This window comes from Salvelinus sp. IW2-2015, linkage group LG20 (assembly GCF_002910315.2).
Source record: "Salvelinus sp. IW2-2015 linkage group LG20, ASM291031v2, whole genome shotgun sequence".
In the NCBI taxonomy this organism is placed as follows: domain Eukaryota; kingdom Metazoa; phylum Chordata; class Actinopteri; order Salmoniformes; family Salmonidae; genus Salvelinus; species Salvelinus sp. IW2-2015.
This window is the reverse complement of record NC_036860.1, coordinates 71855330-71876455: the sequence shown is the minus strand read 5'-3', so window position 1 is coordinate 71876455 and position 21126 is coordinate 71855330. Positions and strand designations below refer to the sequence as shown.

The 21126-nt window shown below is 44.3% G+C and overlaps 1 protein-coding gene across 1 annotated transcript in view; it reads left to right on the top strand.

The window, feature by feature from the left end:
* LOC111981324 (voltage-gated delayed rectifier potassium channel KCNH4-like) overlaps nt 1-21085 on the top strand; it is a 32966-nt gene extending 11881 nt beyond the window's left edge. The window contains exons 2-16 of the mRNA XM_070449614.1: nt 3434-3667; nt 4222-4368; nt 4505-4638; nt 6252-6495; nt 7063-7220; nt 7920-8127; nt 8731-8925; nt 10013-10212; nt 11562-11811; nt 12078-12292; nt 12391-12429; nt 17206-17588; nt 18170-18249; nt 18503-18579; nt 19073-21085. Coding sequence (XP_070305715.1) covers nt 3434-3667; nt 4222-4368; nt 4505-4638; nt 6252-6495; nt 7063-7220; nt 7920-8127; nt 8731-8925; nt 10013-10212; nt 11562-11811; nt 12078-12292; nt 12391-12429; nt 17206-17588; nt 18170-18249; nt 18503-18579; nt 19073-20152 — 3644 coding nt within the window. The 3' untranslated portion in view covers nt 20153-21085. The remainder of the gene's footprint in view (nt 1-3433; nt 3668-4221; nt 4369-4504; nt 4639-6251; nt 6496-7062; nt 7221-7919; nt 8128-8730; nt 8926-10012; nt 10213-11561; nt 11812-12077; nt 12293-12390; nt 12430-17205; nt 17589-18169; nt 18250-18502; nt 18580-19072) is intronic.
* Nucleotides 21086-21126: the final 41 nt, after the last annotated feature.

The window sequence follows — 21126 nt, the reverse complement described above, 5'->3', positions numbered from 1 at the left end:
CGTAGTGAGACTGCTTACTGGAACACTGTTCGATCGTCTTTGTCACGTAAGTCCTGTCTTCTGTCTGTCTGTCTGATCAGAATTTCACTATGCCGCCAATCTTCTTTGGATATGTCCTCCAGCGATCCACATCCTGAGTCAATGGCTCGATATGTCTGTAACTTCTGTTCTGTCTGTTTCTGTCTGCTCTCATGTCTGCGTCTGTCTGTTCTGTCTGTCTCTTCTCTTCTCTCTCTCTCTCTCTCTCTTCTCTCTCTCTCTCTCTCTCCTTCTCCCTCTCCTCTCCTCCTCTCTCCTCTCTTCTCCTCATCTCCTCTCTCCTCTCCTCTCTCTCTCTCTTCTCTCTCGTCTCTCTCTCTCTCTCTCTCTCTCTCTCTCTCTCTCTCTCTCTCTCTCTCTCTCTCTCTCTCTCTCTCTCTCTCTCTCTCTCTCTCTCTCTCTCTCTCTCTCTCTCTCTCTCTCTCTCTCTCTCTCTCTCTCTCTCTCTCTCTCTCTCTCTCTCTCTCTCTCTCTCTCTCTCTCTCTCTCTCTCTCTCTCTCTCTTCTCTCGAGAGAGAGAGAGAGAGAGAGAGAGAGAGAGAGAGACCACTAGACTGGATGCATTTTAGCAGAATAATAGTTATGTTGGAGAAAGGACTTACCATCTGTTTGCTTTGGTTTAGAAAAACAACTTTCTTTCACTTGTCTGTATCGGTCTAAGCCAAGTTTTTATTTTTTATTTTACCTTTATTTAACTAGGCAAGTCAGTTAAGAACAAATTCTTATTTTCAATGACGGCCTAGGAACAGTGGGTAACAAAGTAACAATGATGATCATGAAGCTACTGTAAAACAAAAAACTCTATTGGTCCAAATGCTGCTCCAGTTGTTTAATAATCAGTATGTTTTCCCGTAGGATTAATTTATTGCGAATCTATTTGTGTTCTTCCTGTATAAAAAAGGGACCGTATCCTGGTTACCTCCTCCCTGTGGAAATAACAGCTTTGCCATATGCTTTTTATTAAAACAATTACAAATTGCTATGGCAACCCAATCCTGGGCACATAAAGTCTCATGTAGCTTCTGTACTAATTATCTCTACATCAGTCACTTAAGCGACTGTGACATTTCAGGAGTTTGATGTTTTTGCGGTGGCAGGTAGCCTAGTGGTTAGAGCGTTGGGCCAGTAACCAAAAGGTTGTTGGATTGAATCCCCGAGCTGACAATGTCAAAATCTGTCGTTCTGCCCCTGAACAAGGCGGTTAACCCACTGTTCCTGTCATTGTAAATAAGAATTTGTTCTTAACTGACTTGCCTAGTAAAATGTTTTTTTTTAATTATGTCTTTCTCGACAGGAAATTCTGTATACGGTAACAGTATACAACCTACCTCAATCTAAAGATATCCTCCATCTATACACCTTTCAACAACAGCCGTGCATGGCTCAGTAGGCTGAGTGTTGGCTGGGAGTCGGACTGTGGCTCACCTCAAATGACAGAATTAACTTAACAAGAGATCTGGAGCACTTAGGTCCTCTTCACCACTCTGTGTGAACTAATGATCAATTAGACTTGTGTACTAAGTGTGTATGTAATACTTATCTGCCACAACATCTGCAGTATTGTCAATGCAAATGTCCATTTTTTCCTTGTGTTTCATGGAGGACTTCTCCAGATTGCCTCATTAGCTAATGATAATGGGCTGCTTATGTAAAGACTTTCAAACTGTGATCTCAGTGTTTACGCACTACGCATCTAATAATAACGGAGATAATTAGTGTATTGATTGACAGGGTATGATCAGACCATCATCACATGTACAGCGAGAATAGGAAACTCTGGCCATGAAATTCTGTCTTGTCCAACTCAAACCACCCCTGTGTGGAAGAGCAGTGGATGAATAGATACATTATGGAATTGAATTCAGTCAGTGGAGTCATTTCCTATGGAACTCTATACAGCAGTGACCCAATGGACTTGATAGTTGGGGACAGGTGACAACGGACAGGCATTGGATTGTGGGAGACATCTGTGAGGGGCAATTGTCTCTGCACAATGAGGCGCTGTGCTACAATACAGTCTACTTTGCAACCCCTTTGAAAGGGTGGAACAGAGGGGAGGGAGATGGTCCATATAACAGCTGCCTGCAATCATTTTTTTAATGGAGATTAGTTGTTCAACTCACTATGGAGGAATATATCAATCATAAATGTTTACAGCTGTACCAAATACTCAGAGTAAGCAGGTAAATAGCAGATAAATAGAGGTACATTTAAATCAAGCAAATCAAATTTGAACAAAAACTTCAAGGAGTATGTTAAATAATCCCCCAGCACCCTCCATCCTCCCATAAAAATAAAGACGTCTATAAAAATATATATACTGTATATAACACCCTTGCCTTTTGTGAACTAACACTCGCGCTTGACCTTTTTCCCCTGCTGGCACTGACCTTGCTGATAGTGTCTGTCCCACCGAGCTATCTGAAGACGAACACACTAAGTCGCTCTGGATAAGAGTGTCTGCTAAATGACTGAAACGTAAATAGAACAATACAACACAAATGATTCATAGCTGAAACGTGACTTGGGCATATCAGAAAGGGGTCTAAATGACCGTGCCACCGCACCGGTATTCTTACTGCTGAAAGTACATCTTCCCTTCCGCTCAGCCTGAATGCCTGCACAGTTCAACTGATGGGTGCAGCTCCGAGAGGTGGTTGGTATTTCAGTAGAGTCTGACAGAATCAAAAGGACGCTACTGAATCAGAAGCTCCAGCCTGTCCTGTGATTGGCTGGCGCGGTCTTTGGTTACATGGGCAGGAGGATGTGAGGATACTGCACATGATGCTCATTTCCTATCCCCATTAGTGTCCCCAGGCGCCTGCTGGGGGGCCCCCTGGGCTGTGGGCCCCCATAGAGTGAACTGGGTCCCCTCTTCTCTCCTATCACATCCACCAGACTTCACAGGCCTAAACTTCAAAGCCTGCTCTGATGTCCATGCAGGCTGCTGTGGGTGGGTTATATGTGCTAGTTAGTTAGTTAGTTAGTTAGTTAGTTAGTTAGTTAGTTAGTTAGTTAGTTAGTTAGTTAGTTAGATCGACTGAGACCGAGACAGACAGAGCTCTTTTTCAGACAGCTAAAGGATGAAATAGACCTTGAGAGGAGAAAATGAGTGGGAGGAGAGAGAGATTCAGAAAGAAACCTGAAAGCGACTGAATACCTGACGCTATGTTCCACCTTCATAGATGGCTGTATTCAACACAAGCTTGATGGTTAATTGCATAGCCTAATTCAGCATCCAGGGGCAAGGACATTCATCCATTTAATGTCTGAATCACACAGTGTACTCGAGGGACAKAAATAATTGGTTGACCACTTATACAGCAATCATTACGCAGACAGAGTTAGGGTACAGTACATCGTGTCTCTAATCTTCTCTCCTTGCTTTCCACAGACAGCAACTTCCTTCTTGGGAATGCCCAGGGTCGCCAAGGTTACCCCATYGTGTACTGCTCGGACGGCTTCTGCGAGCTGACGGGGTTTGTGCGCACCGAGGTGATGCAGAAAACATGCACGTGTCGCTTCCTGCACGGGGCGGAGACCAGTGAGAGGGTGAGGCAGCAGGTGGACAAGGCCCTGGAGGGACAGCAGGAGTACCAGGGGGAGGTGTGCTTCTACATGAGGAACGGTGAGCATTCAGTCAACACATGGTGGCCCTCCATACAACATCATCCAACCAGATCTATCTTTTTGATTGTAATTTTTAGAACTATGGACAGAGGATGCAACATACACCAAGTTCACTTCTGCACAATATGAAGAGGGAGTAGAGTAAAATACAGTCCTCAACTACACGTGTCATTATAATTTAACTCAGTGGTATTCAAAGTAGTTTAAATGAAGAGTGCAGATTATTTAAGGGGACAATATACAAGCATTTTGAGAAAGATCATTTGAAAAACACAATTTTATTGAGTAAATGTATTTTGGTTCATTTTCATTTTGATTAGAGATGAAAATGCAATAAATTGAAGGTTATTTGTTGACGTGAACATATACATTTACAGATTTTGTAGGTTGTGTCATTAGATTTGGGGTGGGATGGGATGGGATGGGGTCATGAGAAATTATTGGGAAAAAGAATGAGTTCCCCAGAAGTTTTGGCGGGACAAAAATTGGGTCCCCGCTGAAAACATTTGAGTACCACTAAATCTAACTTCTTCTATAATGTTGCTTCCACAGGAAATCCATTCTGGTGCCTTCTTGACATCGTGCCGATTAAGAATGAGAAGGGTGAAGTGGTTCTGTTCCTTTTCTCCTTCAAGGATGTCACTGAGTCGTACGGAAAAAGCCACCATCACAGCAACAGCAGAGGGGGGGAGGCCACAGGTATTCTACTAACACTGTGGTTTACACCTTATTGAACCGTTTATCATTTAGACTATGATGCTTTCTACGATGATAGCGTAAAAGGAAGGCTTTAATAAGTGTAATAACCCATTCATTATGGTCCTTATGTCATCAGGCATCTCAGAGGACGTACATCAGAGCAGAAAACGCAGCAGTTCCCACTTTTCCCAAGCCAGGGAAAGGGGAAGGACTGTCCTGTACCACCTCACCAACCAGTTCTCCAAGAGGGGCAAGGGGAAACTGCCCAATGTGAGTTCCCCTGGATCTCACTGTACTGTACAGTAGAGCGTATTGACTCATTGACAAAAAATGATTTTTTTCTTTAGAGGAAAGGCATAATTTCATTATATTACCAACTGCTTTCTGAAAGATGACGTCATTGGTTTTCATATCACATGTAAAATCACATTCTTACCACATTCAAATGAAAACATATTTGAGCAGACGTGTTAGGGAGCATATATAGAGCAAGGTGACATTTACCTATCCATTTGAGGAAGGTTGAGCTTGGCCCAGATAGAGGAATTGATCAGGCAGCCTTTGAAGCTCCGGTCTGCTGTGTGTGGTCTTTGTAGTGCTGGTATATATAGAGCAACAGAGAGATGCAGTGTGGCCTTTTGCAGATTGGGACATGGTAAAGCTGGGGTATCATCTCACTAATTAAAGGAAAGTACCGGAAGAGAGGTCACAGTATGACACAGCAGTGGACAGATAGAACCAAGGATTTTCAACCTTTTCCCTCTTCCTCTCTTAAACAGGTCTTATATGAGGTAGTTGTTATTTAAAGATACGTCAATTGTACCGTTAAATGCTGAGAGACTTATAACTTAAAAAATATAAATGAAATGTATGACAATTCACTCTCTCCAAATCCTACCTTTTACATACTTGGTTGTGATCAGTCAATGTTTTTTAAGATTGTGTAAAAAATGAGGTTACCATTGACAACAGTATGGGCTATGTGGCATTGCATGCTTTGAAAAACGTTGTAATCTGCGCTTTTCCTGCGACAGGTCTGTACACATTCAGTTGTTGTTGTGCATCTATATCCTCCATGTGCAATTACCAAGTAATTATCTCCCATAATGTACCCAGCTATTATCCCACCAAGGGTTCCCACTTGGAGGTTCTGCTGAATAGCAGAATAGCATCTCTAGTCATGTTGAAGAACGACAGAGGGGATTTACGTTCAGATCTCATTACCTCAAGGGATCTCCATAGTTCCTCATCCATATTTCATCTCCCTCACACTGAGTCATTTATGGAGGATAAAGTCAGTGGTCCTGCATATGTGTCGAAAAGAACATGTCGATAATTGTCTCTACCGGTCTTTCGTGTATTGTAAAGTCAAATGAGCTTCCATTTGATCCCCAGGCCTGTTAGAGTACCTGCTACTGTTTCTGTAGTTACTACTGCTGTGAGCCTATGGCCACTAATTGCATGATGTTGATTTCTGTCTTGAAAAGATGCCATTGAACCCTTAAGATGTTTCCTGATTTTTGTTTATTTGGGTAATTGCTTGACATTTGACTTCACTGTTAGGCGCTAGTAACACAATCATTTTGCTGCACCCGCTTTACCATCTGCTAAACTGTGTACGCTACCGATAAACTTTGATTTGATTTGACGTCCTTTATTCCTAAAAGGAACATTTACTTCTCCTCTCTTGTGCCACAGAGGAGTTTGGATTGGGGACAAGGGAGTGCAGACACTTATTTTGATGTAACTAGGGCAAGTAGGTTTCAGTGCATTCTTGAGATGTTATCATAGGTACAAGTGCCACTGTGCCAGTGTGGTGTCTTGGGCTTTGTCTGTGACCTGGGACCTATGACCTGTGACCCTTGGCCCCTGTCTTCCCGCAGAGTGTATTCCAGAAGCCCTCTCTCCCAGAGTACAAGGTGGCGGCGGTGCAGAAGTCCCGCTTCATCCTGCTCCACTACAGCGTATCCAAGGCCCTGTGGGATTGGCTGATCCTACTGGCCACCTTCTACGTGGCGGTCACCGTGCCCTTCAATGTCTGCTTCGTCAGTCACCAGGACGACATCGACTGGGACTCCCGTAGCACCATTGCCAGTGACATCGCAGTGGAAATGCTTTTCATTCTAGGTAACATACTGTTGTATAACAGTACTGAGAGTGGTTACATAGTACTCCAATGGTAAATGTCATATCACTGCGGTGGCTAAATGAATTGGCACCAGTAGCTAGCTCCTCTGGAATATAGTTGATCAAGAATTGTTCTTTCCTGCTGTGGCAGTGGGTGTTTCCTTGGAAATTGGTCACACTTGACTGTACTCGCTCACCCACCTTCATTGCCAACTCATCATGGTGTCTGTGTCACCCCTGGTTACAGCTCAGATTTTGAGCCACAATAAGAGACTTCCTGTCTCCGATGGATGTGTGATCCTAAAACAGCTGTGATGGGGTTCAGACTTTTTTAAGTTGAGGAAATGGTAATTATGTACAGGGACGTTCGTGTACAAAATTATCCTCACATCGTGTGTAATTCTAAACCGTTGGTGTCATGCCATAATTAGCATTTACAGCTCACCTGGAAAAGTGCTGGAACGTAGAGCCTATCCACTCACTTTACACACTTGTTGTGTAATTGAGTAAAGGATAAAATATTATTTTGCTCATGTCCTGCTGGGTTTTCTCCCTGTTCCTCCCCAGATATCATCCTGAACTTTAGGACCACCTTCGTGAGTCAGTCGGGTCAGGTGGTGTACGATGCCCGCTCAATCTACCTCCATTACTGTGGCACCTGGTTCTTTATAGACCTCATTGCCGCTCTGCCCTTTGACCTCCTCTACGCCTTCAACATCACAGTGGTGAGATTGCATGGGTGTCATTGACTGTGCATGTATGGGTGTCATTGGCGTTTGGCTTCGCGTGTGTATGCAGTTCCTTATCCTATCTTGAAGAGACAGAGCTTGTTCGATAGCCCTTCCCAGAATAATCGTTTTCCCTCTTAAAATATGTTGTTGGTCCTCTTTATTTCCCCTGAGCATTGAATTGTAACGGATTAGGTCTGCCACCTCCATGCTTTATTGAGCTGCTCCTTCCTTCTCTCTAGTGTCCCTCCCCCTATCCACTAGCTGCACTCCCCATCGCTCTCTCTCTGTCTCACGGTTAACATCTCAGCCAATAGCCTTCTCACTTAATCTTACCTGGGCTTCTGAGATGTGATACTGTTCAACTACCCCTTTTTCCACCAATCATTTGTTTCTCAAGCTTTCCAAGAGATGTGCTGTTCTTTACGGATGAATGCATCTTTAGCCTCTGGGGGAAGTGGGATATTGGAGGGGTAGGAGGAACGTTTGCTCACTGCCTCTCAGCTAGACCGTGTCCCTGGAGATTTCAGTTCAGTACAAAGAATAGATCGTCTATACTGTATATAATGTCTGGCGAGTTTAACCGGACTATGACTCAACTCTCTAACGTCTTTTGACATTTACATCTGTCACAATTCAAATTGTCATCTCTACATGAATCCTTGCATGTAAACATGTCCGTTACCTCCTGTCCAGACCTCTCTGGTCCACCTCCTGAAGACGGTGCGTTTGCTGCGGCTGCTGCGGTTGTTACAGAAGCTGGACCGTTACTCCCAGTACAGTGCTGTGGTCCTGACCCTGCTCATGTCTGTGTTCGCCCTGCTTGCCCACTGGATGGCCTGCGTCTGGTACGTCATTGGCCGCAAGGAGATAGAGAGCAGCGACCCTGTCACCTGGGATATAGGTGAGCGCCTGTTTGTTAGTATTTGTGTGTGAATGGTTGTTTTTTGTGTGTGGTTGTTGGACCACTCTCACACAGTAGACACATCAACAGCACGTTTCCTTTTGTCGAGCTCCTCGGCTTACTATAGGAAGCAGCCATGTGTGACCACTTTTTCCTCTACATGTGTCTGTAACACAGTAACTCGTTTCAGTTGCCTGACAGCTAGATGCTATGGCCCCTCTGCACACAAGCCTGAATGCTTCTGAACTGGTCTCTCAGTCCATCTCCCTCCATAACACCCTCCCAGTCAACCTCACAGCAAGTGTAGGTCACAGAGTAATGGACAGAGACTGTTTGGCTGGTCCCCCCTACAGTGAAGATCTAATTTAACTCCCAGCAAGAATGCCTCACACTCTATAATATCACCTCTGGGTGGAGAGTCAAGCAAAGGATAAAACAAGCCAATCTCTTTCACAGGACTCCTATCAGATCCCTGTCATGCATTTTCCTTTTTCTCCTCCTCTCTCTTTGTCTTCCACCCCTCCCTCCCTCCCTCTCTCGCCCTCTCTCTTCCTTTTCCCCCTCTCCCTCTCTCTGTCCACCATGTCCTGCTGTACTCTCCAGGCTGGCTGCAGGAGCTGGGGAAGCGGTTGGAGACCCCATACATCAACAGTACGGTTGGCGGCCCCTCCATGCCCAGTGCCTACATCGCCTCCCTCTACTTCACCCTGAGCAGCCTCACCAGTGTGGGCTTTGGCAATGTGTGTGCCAACACAGATGCTGAGAAGATCTTCTCCATCTGCATCATGCTCATGGGGGGTAAGTCCATCTGCATCATTCTCATGGGGCTAAGTCCGCCTGCATCATGCTCATGGGGGGTAAGTCCATCTGCATCATGCTCGTGGGGGGTAAGTCCATCTGCATCATGCTCATGGGGGGTAAGTTCATCTGTATCATGCTCATGGGGGGTAAGTCCATCTGTATCATGCTCATGGGGGGTAAGTTCATCTGTATCATGGTCATGGGGGTTAAGTTTCATTCTGTTCATGCTCATGCTCATGGGGTAAGTCCATCTGCATCATTCTCATGGGATAAGTTCATCTGTATCATGCTCATGGGGGGAAATCAATCTGAATCATGCTCATGGGTAAGTTTCCATCTGTATCATGCTCATGGGGGTAAGTCCATCTGCATCATTCTCATGGGGGGTAAGTTCACCTGCATCATGCTCATGGGATAAGTTCATCTGTAATCTGCTCATGGGGGGTAAGCCATCTGCATCTTCTCATGGGGATAGTTCATCTGTATCATGCTCATGGGGGTAGTCCATCTGCAATCATTCCATGGGGGATAAGTTCATCTGTATCATGCTCATGGGGGTAGTCCATCTGCATCATTCTCATGGGGATAGTTCATCTGCATCATGCTCATGGGGATTAAGTTCATCTGTATCATGCTCATGGGGGATAAGTTATCTTGATATCGCGATTCTATGGGGGGTAAGTCCATCTGCATCATTCTCATGGGGGATAGGTTCATCTGCATCATGCTCATGGGGGATAGGTTCATCTGCATCATGCTCATGGGGGATAGGTTCGTCTGCATCATGCTCATGGGGGATAAGTTCATTGGAAGTGAGGCAGTGTTAGTAGACGTCTTGAGACACAAGCTGTCTTATTAAGACTTCTTGAAAACACTTGTTGTTTTTAGCAGTATTTTCTTCATTCTTTCAAGACATGTATTAAGATGTCTCGAGATGTCTTCACAAATCTCTTTAAAAAAGTCTTAAGGCATGGTGATGGCTGGGTATGACTCTCTTCTGCATATGTCTGTGCTTTGGGCACAAATGAGTAACCTTGTGATACTCCTTGACCCCCATGTTCCCTGTTCCTCGTCCGACCTGCAGCCCTGATGCATGCAGTGGTCTTCGGTAACGTGACGGCCATCATCCAGCGCATGTACTCTCGACGCTCGCTCTACCACACGCGTATGAAGGACATCAAGGACTTTATCCGTGTGCACCGTCTGCCCCAGCTGCTGAAACAGAGGATGCTGGAGTACTTCCAGACCACCTGGTCTGTCAACAACGGCATCAACGCCAACGAGGTGGGTCACATGACACTATGTATTTAACAATGGTGGTAACAAACTCTGGCCAATGATTACAACAATCCAATGCTTTCAAATCCCTGATGAGGAGTGGGCAAGTGCACATTTTAGGATAAGGATGGAAAATTGGGAAGCAGCCATTAGGGTAGACAAACATACTGACAGACTGGTCTTTATCTATTTTCCGATGTAAATAAATGGCATTTCAGAGAGAGTACACCTTACGTTGGGAGTAGTTAGTTAATTTTCAAAAGTAATCTTTTGCATCACTGCCAAGGTCTTTCGATCAGATGGTACAGTGTGGGTGTGTATTGTCACATTCAGACATAAATGGCCTCGTGGTCTAGTCGTGTCTCCGTGTGGGATGGAGGATTCTAAGTCAGACATGTCATTTTACATCTAGGTCATCTCCACCTTTATTTCCCAATCTTCTCTCAGTCTCTGCCCAATGAGGTTAGATTGGTTCTTTTAGAAAGTCGTCTTTTGTTCACAGTGATGGGCTTAGACCTAGTATTGGCTAAAAGGGCTCCCTATTGTTGGAACAACCTACAAAATTCCGTTCATCTTGATTCGGCAGTTTGGGATTGCAGTTGTCTCGATTGATTCTAGAGTATTATTTGTTGAAATTGGGGTGTTGAGGTGTGGTTCTTTTTTCTTCTTCTTGTTTTATTTGTAATGCACATTTTTCTTCCTGTTTGTGAGAAAGTGTTTGTACTTAGGGCACCATTGGGAATGAGGCCATGGTCTCATTTGGGCTACCCTGAATAAATACAAGTTAATAAAACATTTTAGACTACGGAGATAGGATTAAAAATGTTGGTACTCATTTACACCCTCTCATCATCAGCTTCATAATTTATTCTCTGCTGAAGACGCGACAACAGACGCTACGAAGGATCCCGAGAACTTGCAAATGTATTACACCTCTTAGCTGGTGCTACTGCCAGGCTAGTCCTAGGGAAACAGACCTACAGTGCACATTATACATAGAGATTTGAGTCATCTAAGAAGGCTTCCATGAAAACAACTATTGTACATTGAAGTGTGTAGCCACTCGCCAAAATACAGCTTGAGTCCAACACAAAATACAAGATATTGTATACTCACTGAGAATTGTGCGTGTTTCAACAATACATAGAATACATGTTTGTGAATAACTGTTGATTGGCTGTCCACACAGTGTTCAAAGGCTTGAACTTGGTTTATACGGTCTAGCATCTCGTATGACAAGAGCATCCCTTTAGCCTTGATCCTCGGACACCACTGTTCCTCTCTGGTACCTCTGTAATCTGATACAAAACCATTGCATTGTGGGTGTTGAAGTCCTCCTTCTCTCCTCCTGTCAGCTGCTGCATGACTTCCCAGACGAACTGCGTGCGGACATCGCCATGCACCTGAACAAGGACATCCTGCAGCTGCCAGTGTTTGAGCGAGCCAGTAGGGGTTGTCTGCGCTCCCTCTCTTTGCACATTAAGACCTCGTTCTGTGCCCCGGGAGAGTACCTCATCCGCCAGGGGGACGCGCTGCAGGCCAACTACTTTGTCTGCTCTGGGTCTCTAGAGGTGCTGAAGGACGGCATGGTCCTTGCTATCCTGGGTACGTCTTAGGCAACTCACTTCCCTGTTCTGGAGTACATCGGCGTTCCGTCTCTGTTATCAACTCATTGGCAGCGTCTGAAATGGAATCTTATTCCCTTTATAGTGGAATACTTTTGGCCAGAAAAGCAGTGCACTATATGGGGAATAGGACGCTAGTTTTCTTTATCCCTCAATTGTTATCTCAGCAATATGGATGTTGTCATTATAGTGTATGAGAGAATAATCAAATCAACTCAGATTATTAATTGGGTAATCTGTCTCTAGGCAAAGGTGATCTGATTGGGGCAGACCTGACAGCGCAAGACAAGGTAATCAAGACCAATGCGGACGTGAAGGCTCTGACCTACTGTGACCTGCAGCACATCAGTGTCCGTGCCCTGAGGGAGGTCCTGGGCCTCTACCCAGAGTACGGCAGTCGCTTCAGCTCTGATATCCACCACAACCTCACCTACAACCTGAGAGAGGGCAGCGAGGCAGAGGTGAGAACCACACATGCTCACTCAATCACTCAAACTTTACTCTGTGTGGCCTGTGTAAACTGTAATGGAATTGTGACTCATTCTGACTCACTGTCCAGGGGCTGACAAGGTTCTCACGGTCCCCTCGGCTCTCTCAGGTAAATGTGTGACTCTTTATTACTGTACTACAGATGGTGATTACTATGACCTGTCAGTCTGCTACTGACAGATAACTCAGGGATGCACCTACAGCCACATCCAACATATCTACAAAGTCACAGCTTCACATGATCAATCCAGAGCTCAGAACAATCCAGAGCTCAGAACATTTGTAGTCATAGCCAGAATATTATACGCTAAATGTCCAAGTAAAATATTTACACCTTGCGATGTGAATAGGCTTTGTGACTCATCATTCCATTTTTCAAAGTGTTTGAATATTTGGTCTGGGACAAAGACATTTAAAGGATTGAAGTTGATATGAGGGTTCTGGTCCCTGACCTGTTTCCCTTGCTTCTTAGATGAACATATAACTTGATAAAAGGCTGAACGCAATGTTCTGATCTAGCCCATTCCCAGATAGATCTTCACTCTGAAAGATGCATGATTGCAACTCTCACGGCCCCATTTTGCCACCTTTATTGAGAGCTTAACAAAGGGCTGTCATTCGTGTCTCTCTGTGTCTCTGTATCTCTGTGAGGCTGATTTTGTACTCACTTTTTTTCTTGTATTTGAGTGGGTGTTGGAGGAGGCATATGCCGTGTGTGTGTGTGCGAGCGTGCGAGCGTGTCGTGCACATGCATCTGTGTTTCTATGACATGTGAGTGTCCACGTGTTAATGTTTCTACATTGTGCGTGGGAGTTAACTGATTCTCTCAAAATTAATTTACCAAAATGTGAAAATTGTCTGGTAGCAAAAAACGTAAAAATAAAATAAAAATCGTACAGAAAAAATGTCACTCTGAGGAATAACAATTGTAAGCCACGATGAGGTCATAACAGCTAAATAATCTGACTCCTACTGAAACTGCCAAGAAGGCAGTTCACCTCAGTGCACCTCATTTCCTGTGTTTGCCACTAAGAGAAAGGAACAGCACTGACTCACAGCAGAACAGCTATTAGAAGGAAATTACACACAATCTCTTGTTACCGAAGTAGATGAGGATGGAGCGGGAGTGGCCCAGAGGGGGGCTGGACCCTGAGAATTTAGCATTTTTTAAACACCTGAAATACCTAATTATATTCTACACATTCCAGAGGGTGTTAATCTGACTGTTGTAAATCACAAATCTCAATATACTGCACCAACATGGCTAGGATATTACATCCTAGTATTTTTCTATATCTAAGCGTACCTCTTGACCGGTCTGTTGTTTATTTTTTTAAACTTCTTGTGGCTGTAGGGGCAGTATTGAGTAGCTTGGATGAAAAGGTGCCCAGAGTAAACTGCCTGCTCCTCAGTCCCAGTTGCTAATATATGCATATTATTATTAGTTCTGGATAGAAAACACTCAGAAGTTTCTAAAACTGTTTGAATGATGTCTGTGAGTATAACAGAACTCATATGGCAGGCAAAAACCTGAGAAAAAAATCCAACCAGAAAGTGGGAAATCTGAGGTTTGTAGGTTTTCAACTCATCGCCTATCGAATACACAGTGGGATATGGGTCAGTTTGCACTTCCTATGGCTTCTACTAGATGTCAACAGTCTGTAGAACCTTGTCTGATGCTTCTACTGTGAAGTGGGGCCGAAGGAGATGGGAATGAGTAAGGTCTACCATGACCTGACCATGCTCTGACCATGCGTGTTCACATGAGAGGGAGCTCTGTTCCATCGCACTTCTGAATACAATGGAATTCTCCGGTTGGAACTTTATTGAAGATTTATGTTAAAAACATCCTAAAGTTGATTCAATACATCATTTGACATGTTTCTACTGACTGTTGTGGAACTTTTTGACATTTCGTCTGCTTTTAGTGAACGCGCTTCCTGACTTTGGATTTGTTTACCAAACACACTGACAAAAATAGCTATTTGGACATAAATGATAGACATTACCGAACAAAACAAACATTTCTTGTGGAAGTGGGAGTCCTGGGAGTGCATTCCGACGAAGATCAGCAAAGGTAAGTGAAGATTTATAATGCTATTTATAACTTTTGTTGACTCCACAATTTGGCGGGTAACTGTATGGCTTCCTTTAGTGGCTGAACGCTGTTCTCAGATTATTGAATATTGTGCTTTTGCCGTAACGCTTTTTTGAAATCTGACACAGCGGTTGCATTAAGAACAAGTGTATCTTTCATTTTATGTAAAATATGTATTTTTCATCAAAGTTTATGATGAGTATTTCTGTTATTTGATGTGGCTCTCTGCAATTTCTCCGGATATTTTGGAGGCATTTCTGAACATGGCGCCAATGTAAACTGAGGTTTTTGGATATAAATATGAACTTTATCGAACAAATATATACGTGGGGAGAACAAGTATTTGATACACTGCCGATTTTGCAGGTTTTCCCTACTTACAAAGCATGTAGAGGTCTGTAATTTTTATCATAGGTAACACTTCAACTGTGAGAGACGGAATCTAAAACAAAAATCCAGAAAATCACATTGTATGATTTTTAAGTAATTAATTTGCATTTTATTGCATGACATAAGTATTGATACATCGAAAAAGCAGAACTTACATATTTGGTACAGAAAACCTTGTTTGCAATTAACAGAGATCATACGTTTCTGTAGTTCGTTGACCAGGTTTGGACACACTGCAGCAGGGATTTTGGCCCACTCTCCATACAGACCTTCTCCAGATCCTTCAGGTTCTGGCTGTCGCTGGGCAATACGGAATTTTCAGTCGCCCTCCAAAGATTTTCTATTGGATTCAGGTCTGGAGACTGGCTAGACCACTCCAGGATTTGAGATGCTTCTTACCGGAGCCACTCCTTAGTTGCCCTGGCTGTGTGTTTCGGGTCGTTGTCATGCTGGAAGACGCAGCCACGACCCATCTTCAATGCTCTACTGAGGGAAGGAGGTTGTTGGCCAAGATCTCGCGATACATTGGCCCCATCCATCCTCCCCTCAATACGGTGCAGTCGTCCTGTCCCCTTTGCAGAAAAGCAGCCCCCAAAGAATGATGTTTCACCTCATGCTTCACGTTTGGGATGGGTTCTTGGGGTTGTACTCATCCTTCTTCTTCCTCCAAACACAGCGAGTGAGTTTAGACCAAAAAGTTATATTTTTGTCTCATCAGACCACATGACCTTCTCCCATTCCTCCTCTGGATCATCCAGATGGTCATTGGCAAACTTCGACGGGCCTGGACATGCGCTGGCTTGAGCAGGGGGACCTTGCGTGCGCTGCAGGATTTTAATCCATGACGGCGTAGTGTGTTACTAATGGTTTTCTTTGAGACTGTGGTCCCAGCTCTCTTCAGGTCATTGACCAGGTCTGCCGTGTAGTTCTGGCTGATCCCTCACCTTCCTCATGATCATTGATGCCCCACGAGGTGATATCTTGCATGGAGCCCCAGACCGAGGGTGATTGCCGTCATCTGAACTTCTTCCATTTTCTAATAATTGCGCCAACAGTTGTTGCTTCTACCAAGCTGCTTGCCTATTGTCCTGTAGCCCATCCAGCCTTGTGCAGGTCTACAATTTTATCCCTGATGTCCTTACCCAGCTCTCTGGTCTGGCCATTGTGGAGAGGTGGAGTCTGTTTGATTGAGCGTGTGGACAGGTGTCTTTTATACAGGTAACGAGTTCAAACAGGTGCAGTTAATACAGGTAATGAGTGGAGAACAGGAGGGCTTCTTAAAGAAAAACTAACAGGCTTGTGAGAGCCGGAATTCTTACTGGTTGGTAGGTGATCAAATACTTATGTCATGCAATAAAATGCAAATGAATTACTTAAAAATCATACAATGTGATTTTCTGGATTTTTGTTTTAGATTCCGTCTCTCACAGTTGAAGTGTACCTATGATAAAAATTACAGACCTCTACATGCTTTGTAAGTAGGAAAACCTGCAAAATCGGCAGTGTATCAAATACTTGTTCTCCCCACTGTATGTATTGTGTAACATGAAGTCCTATGAGTGTCATCTGATGAAGATCATCAAAGGTTGGTGATTCATTTTATCTCTATTTCTGCTTTTTGTGACTCCTGTCTTTGGCTGGAAAAATGACAGTTTTTCTGTGATTTTGCGGTGACCTAACATAGGTTTGTGGTGCTTTCGCTGTAAAGCCTTTTTGAAATCGGACACTGTGGTGGGATTAACAAGAAGTGTATCTTTAAAATGGTGTGAAATACTTGTATGCTTGAGGAATTTTAATTATGAGATTTCTGTTGTTTGAATTTGGCGTCCTGCACTTTCACTGGCTGTTGTCATATTGATCCCGTTAACGGGATTGCAGCCCTAAGAAGTTTTAAAGAAACAAAATATGCTTCTCTGCATCTCTGCTAAAATCTGGGTAAAAGATTAAGATTATTCAGTACATTTAGTAATTGCTTGGTTTTCTAAAGTCTAGCAAACTTTGACAGCCTGAAATGGCTTGGTAGCTAGTTATGAGGTTGGGAGATTGGGAGCGTATCTAGCTGGCTAGCTAAAGCCAACTTCATAGAAAATGCTATGGCTCTAGATTGCAGGAGAAAGCTGTTTCAGGTGTTTAAAAATATAACAATTCTCCAACAAGCTCCCCTCTGGACAACACCCCAGCCATCCTCACGTACTCTATGCCCCCTCAGATTTTTAGGGTGCATGACGCCCCTGCTACCCATTACCGGCAGCTAAAATCAAATTAAACTCTGCGTGTATCACTCTACACTCTCTCTCCTCCTCCACTAGCAATAGGCTACTGGAGGGCATTGTTGTTTGTGAGAACTACAGAGAACCTGTTACTCATGCCTCTCCTCTCCCACCCTCTGCCCCTCAGGAGCGAGCTGATAAGGACCACAAGCTTCCCCTCATTGCGAAGGCAGAAGATGTGGAGTCTGGTGAGGACATGAGCCACTGTCCCACCGGTGCATCCCACCAAGGACGGCTGCTCCTGATGCATGGCCTGAGCAGCCCCGTCTGCCACCCTGGCTTCAGCAGCCTGCTGGGGAAGGAGCTTCGACATGTCAATACACTCCGTCTCTGCCGCTCCCCAGCCCAGGGCTGCAGAGGCCGTAGCCCCTCCCCTCAGCTGCTGTCCAATGAGGAGGTTACTCTCGCCCCAGTGCCCACCATGGTCACAGATCACAGCTCATCCCATAGGCCAGCCAAGCTGCTCATACCCTCCCTACATTGTGTCAGCCCTCTGGACCTCAGCCCCAGGTGAGTAATGTGTCACTCCCTTGGTCAGGGTGTGATTTGGGTGGGCATTCTATGTTCATTTTCCAATGTTTTCTATTTCTTTGTGTTTGGCCGGGTGTGGTTCTCAATCAGAGGCAGCTGTCTATCGTTGTCTCTGATTGAGAACCATACTTAGGTAGCTTTTCCCCACCGATGCTTTGTGGGTAGTTGTTTTCTGTTTTGTGTTTCTGCACCTGACAGAATTGGTCGTTGTCGTTTTGCTCTTTGTTATTTTGTTCAAGTGTTTTTTGAAAATAAATCATGAACACTTACCATGCTGCTCTTTGGTCTACTCCTTCTTCATCCAACGACCGTTACATAATGAGACATAACTGTCAATCAAAATGACTAGCGTTTGTATTTCATTAGCCCAGTACCTAAGCCTAAGGTTTGTAGGATTATAAGACTATAACCATTAACCAAAAAGAAAATGACATTTTCCAATGGGTTTACCTGGTAATAACAGCAAAGACAGATTACAGTTTAATTTATTTAACTGAAAATCACTTCATATTTAATCATAACCCACTTAAGTGTAAACATCTCTTTCCTATCTCCTCTAGGGTTGTGGATGGAATTGAGGATAATGGGCAGTCTTTTCACTTCAATGTGGATCAAGGCGAGGCAAAGACCAATAGCAAAGGTAATGGTCTCAGGTTAAACAATGGTTTAATTACAAAAAAAACGATGTTTTTCTAACAGTGGTTTTCTAACAGTAAATAGAAACGGGCTTTATGCAAGGATACTGAATTGATTGGTCAGAAAATTGCTTTTTTAGAATGATCCAAAGCTGTACAAGTAGGCTATTCATACAAATGAAATGGTATGAGCAAAGTACTTTATGTTGGCGTGGGGTGTGAAAGCACTGATCTCATCCATCCTTGTCCATCCCATAGACCCATTCCAGGTGAGCGCCAACTTACTTCTGGAAACAGAGGAGGTGAGACAGAACATCAGCCAGCTAAACAAAGAGGTATGAACATACGATCACATTGACGGAATAAACTGACACATAAACCAACATAATGATGTATCAATGAACTGATAAATGAATGATATGCTCCATCTAGGTAGAGAGACCTCAAGAGACGCAAACTTTTTTGTTCTCCCACTTCATTTTCCGTACTCTACTTTCGCTGTACCCTAAAGAGTGTCTAAAAACAGGTCATCTCTGACACACTTTCAGCATTAAATACAACACTCAGGCTATGTAGGCAAGAGAACATTTAAAGACATTTTTCCTCAAATAAAATGTAGGATTGTTAAATTGGAGATGCTCCAGATTTGAAAGCTCACGTAACACCGACTGATAATTTATGACCGTGCTTGTTTTTGGTATCCACCATTTCTGACCTAGAAAGAGACAATAGAACTCTAACGGTTATGTCTCCTGCCATGGAATAATTACTATTCAACCAAGCAACAGATTGTAGCTTTCATTATTCTGTATGCCATCTATTTTCCAGATGAATACCCTTAACCAGGAGGTGTCCAACCTGACCAAGGAGCTCCACGAGATGATGCGTTTCCTGCAGGCCCATGTGACCATGTTACATTACCCCTCTGCCATCTCCACCTATCCTTACGGCCTGCAGATGGCCCCTAACCCCAACTCCAGCAGCAACATGATTGCTGCCAATGACTGGCAGACACGGGTGCCTTTCAGTATGCCTGCTGGACCTCACCCATCTCACCTCCAACATGAGCCCCTCAGCCACCCTGCCAGGAACATGTGGGCCTACAGTGGGGTGCCGCCCCAGGGCAGAGGTCAGAAGGTGGAGGTTGAGCACCATCACCAGACGTCGAATCCCAGGTCGTCCTGTTTACATCCGTGCTGCTCGGACAGAGGCAGAACCACTGGTCAGGGACTTGAAGCCCAGTACAGGCCTTTCCCGACCTCCAGAACTACACCCAACTCTCCCTACATGGGCCACTCCCAATGCCGGACTGGGCCATCTCTTCTGAACCTCAGCTCTGCCTTCCCAGTACTCCCAGGTGCGGGTCCTGGTCAGGTTGAGTACAAAGCCTCCATCCCCACCATCAGTACCTTTCGTCCCCTATGTTCCCCGGGCAGCCTCAGTCACTCCCACCCATCCCTGAGTGTCCAGGTCAACTCTGACCACAGCCATTCACCGTCCATCTCCCCAACGCCTATCCACGTCTCACTGACTCCTACCGGCCAACCACAGCTCCACACCGCCTTCAGCTCTCAGTCTGGGGTCTACACGTCTGTCAGCGCAACATATAATCAGACGCACAACCAGACCACCCAGGGGCAGGGCTCTCTCAACAGAGCTAGGAAGAATGACCTGGTGGGCTCCAGCCCTGTCCACACACTGGACTCATCCCTACATCTGGTAGGGCAGCCAGCAGGGCAAGGGCCAGACTGTGGAGGGCCTAAGACTGAGTACCCACAGGGCAGGGAGAGACCTGAGAGGATGCAGAGTGATGCTGAGCAGGCAGAGTCCCAGACCCAGGGGACCAACATCAGCACACAGCAGGCCCTGGAAGTCGAGCCTCTCTGGGGCTTGGAGGTGACACATTAGCAGCTGTCTGGAGCCCCACAGAGCCAGATAAATAAACGGGAACATTACTGCTGCAAAGTAACGCTGAGCCCATCAACTCAACTTTCCCTTTTTGATTGCATCTCTTATGCTGCGCGAGTTTACATCTGAGAAATGAATGATTGCTTTACAGTCTAAAACGTTCACTACACAGCAATCACACTACATAATATCGACACTGATTGTACTACTACTTGATGTACTGTTTATTTAATATGACTGTAAATACAGCATTGATATGGACCAGAGATTATGAAGACAAGCTGACTCAGTTTATAAAAATATTCAGCTTTGTGTTTATTATGTATTTCTTGTGAACTGAAAGTTAGGTATTACTAACCGGAGGGTATCTCTAGACATATCATATTGAGACCTGGCAGACATGGAAACAGCAAACCCCACCCCTTTCCTTCATTATATTGTGTTTACATAGAATGTATCATCACCTAATGAGCATTTTGACATGTGGTTTTATGTGATTTCATTGTCTGTGAACACACTGTGGAGCTCATTCTACAAGCTGTCTGGACATTACAGCATATGACCAATGTTTGTGCTCATTATTTTAAGAAATTGTCTCTTGGCTAGCCTGCCAGAGGATTGCTGGCCAAAGAGGACCTTTGGTTATTTGTGTTTTTCCCTCTTCTGCAATATGGCTAGCTCTGCATCTCTTTTTGCTCTTGTGTCTTGATCGTTTTCTGACTTTTTCTATGCTGTATATTTGACTGTTTATTTGGTAACAGAGACTGAAATAAGACGTGCAATGTATAGCCTTACAGAACGATTTGAACACCGTTCGCAGTCTGAAAGAGTTGTATATCATTTTGTTTGTTTGTAACTGATATTAGTTGTAAAATAAAACTATTTAAGATGCAAACAGAATAGAATATATATATATGTATTTTTAAACAGGGACTCTGAGAAATACAATTACATCTGAAGTGAAAAATGAAATA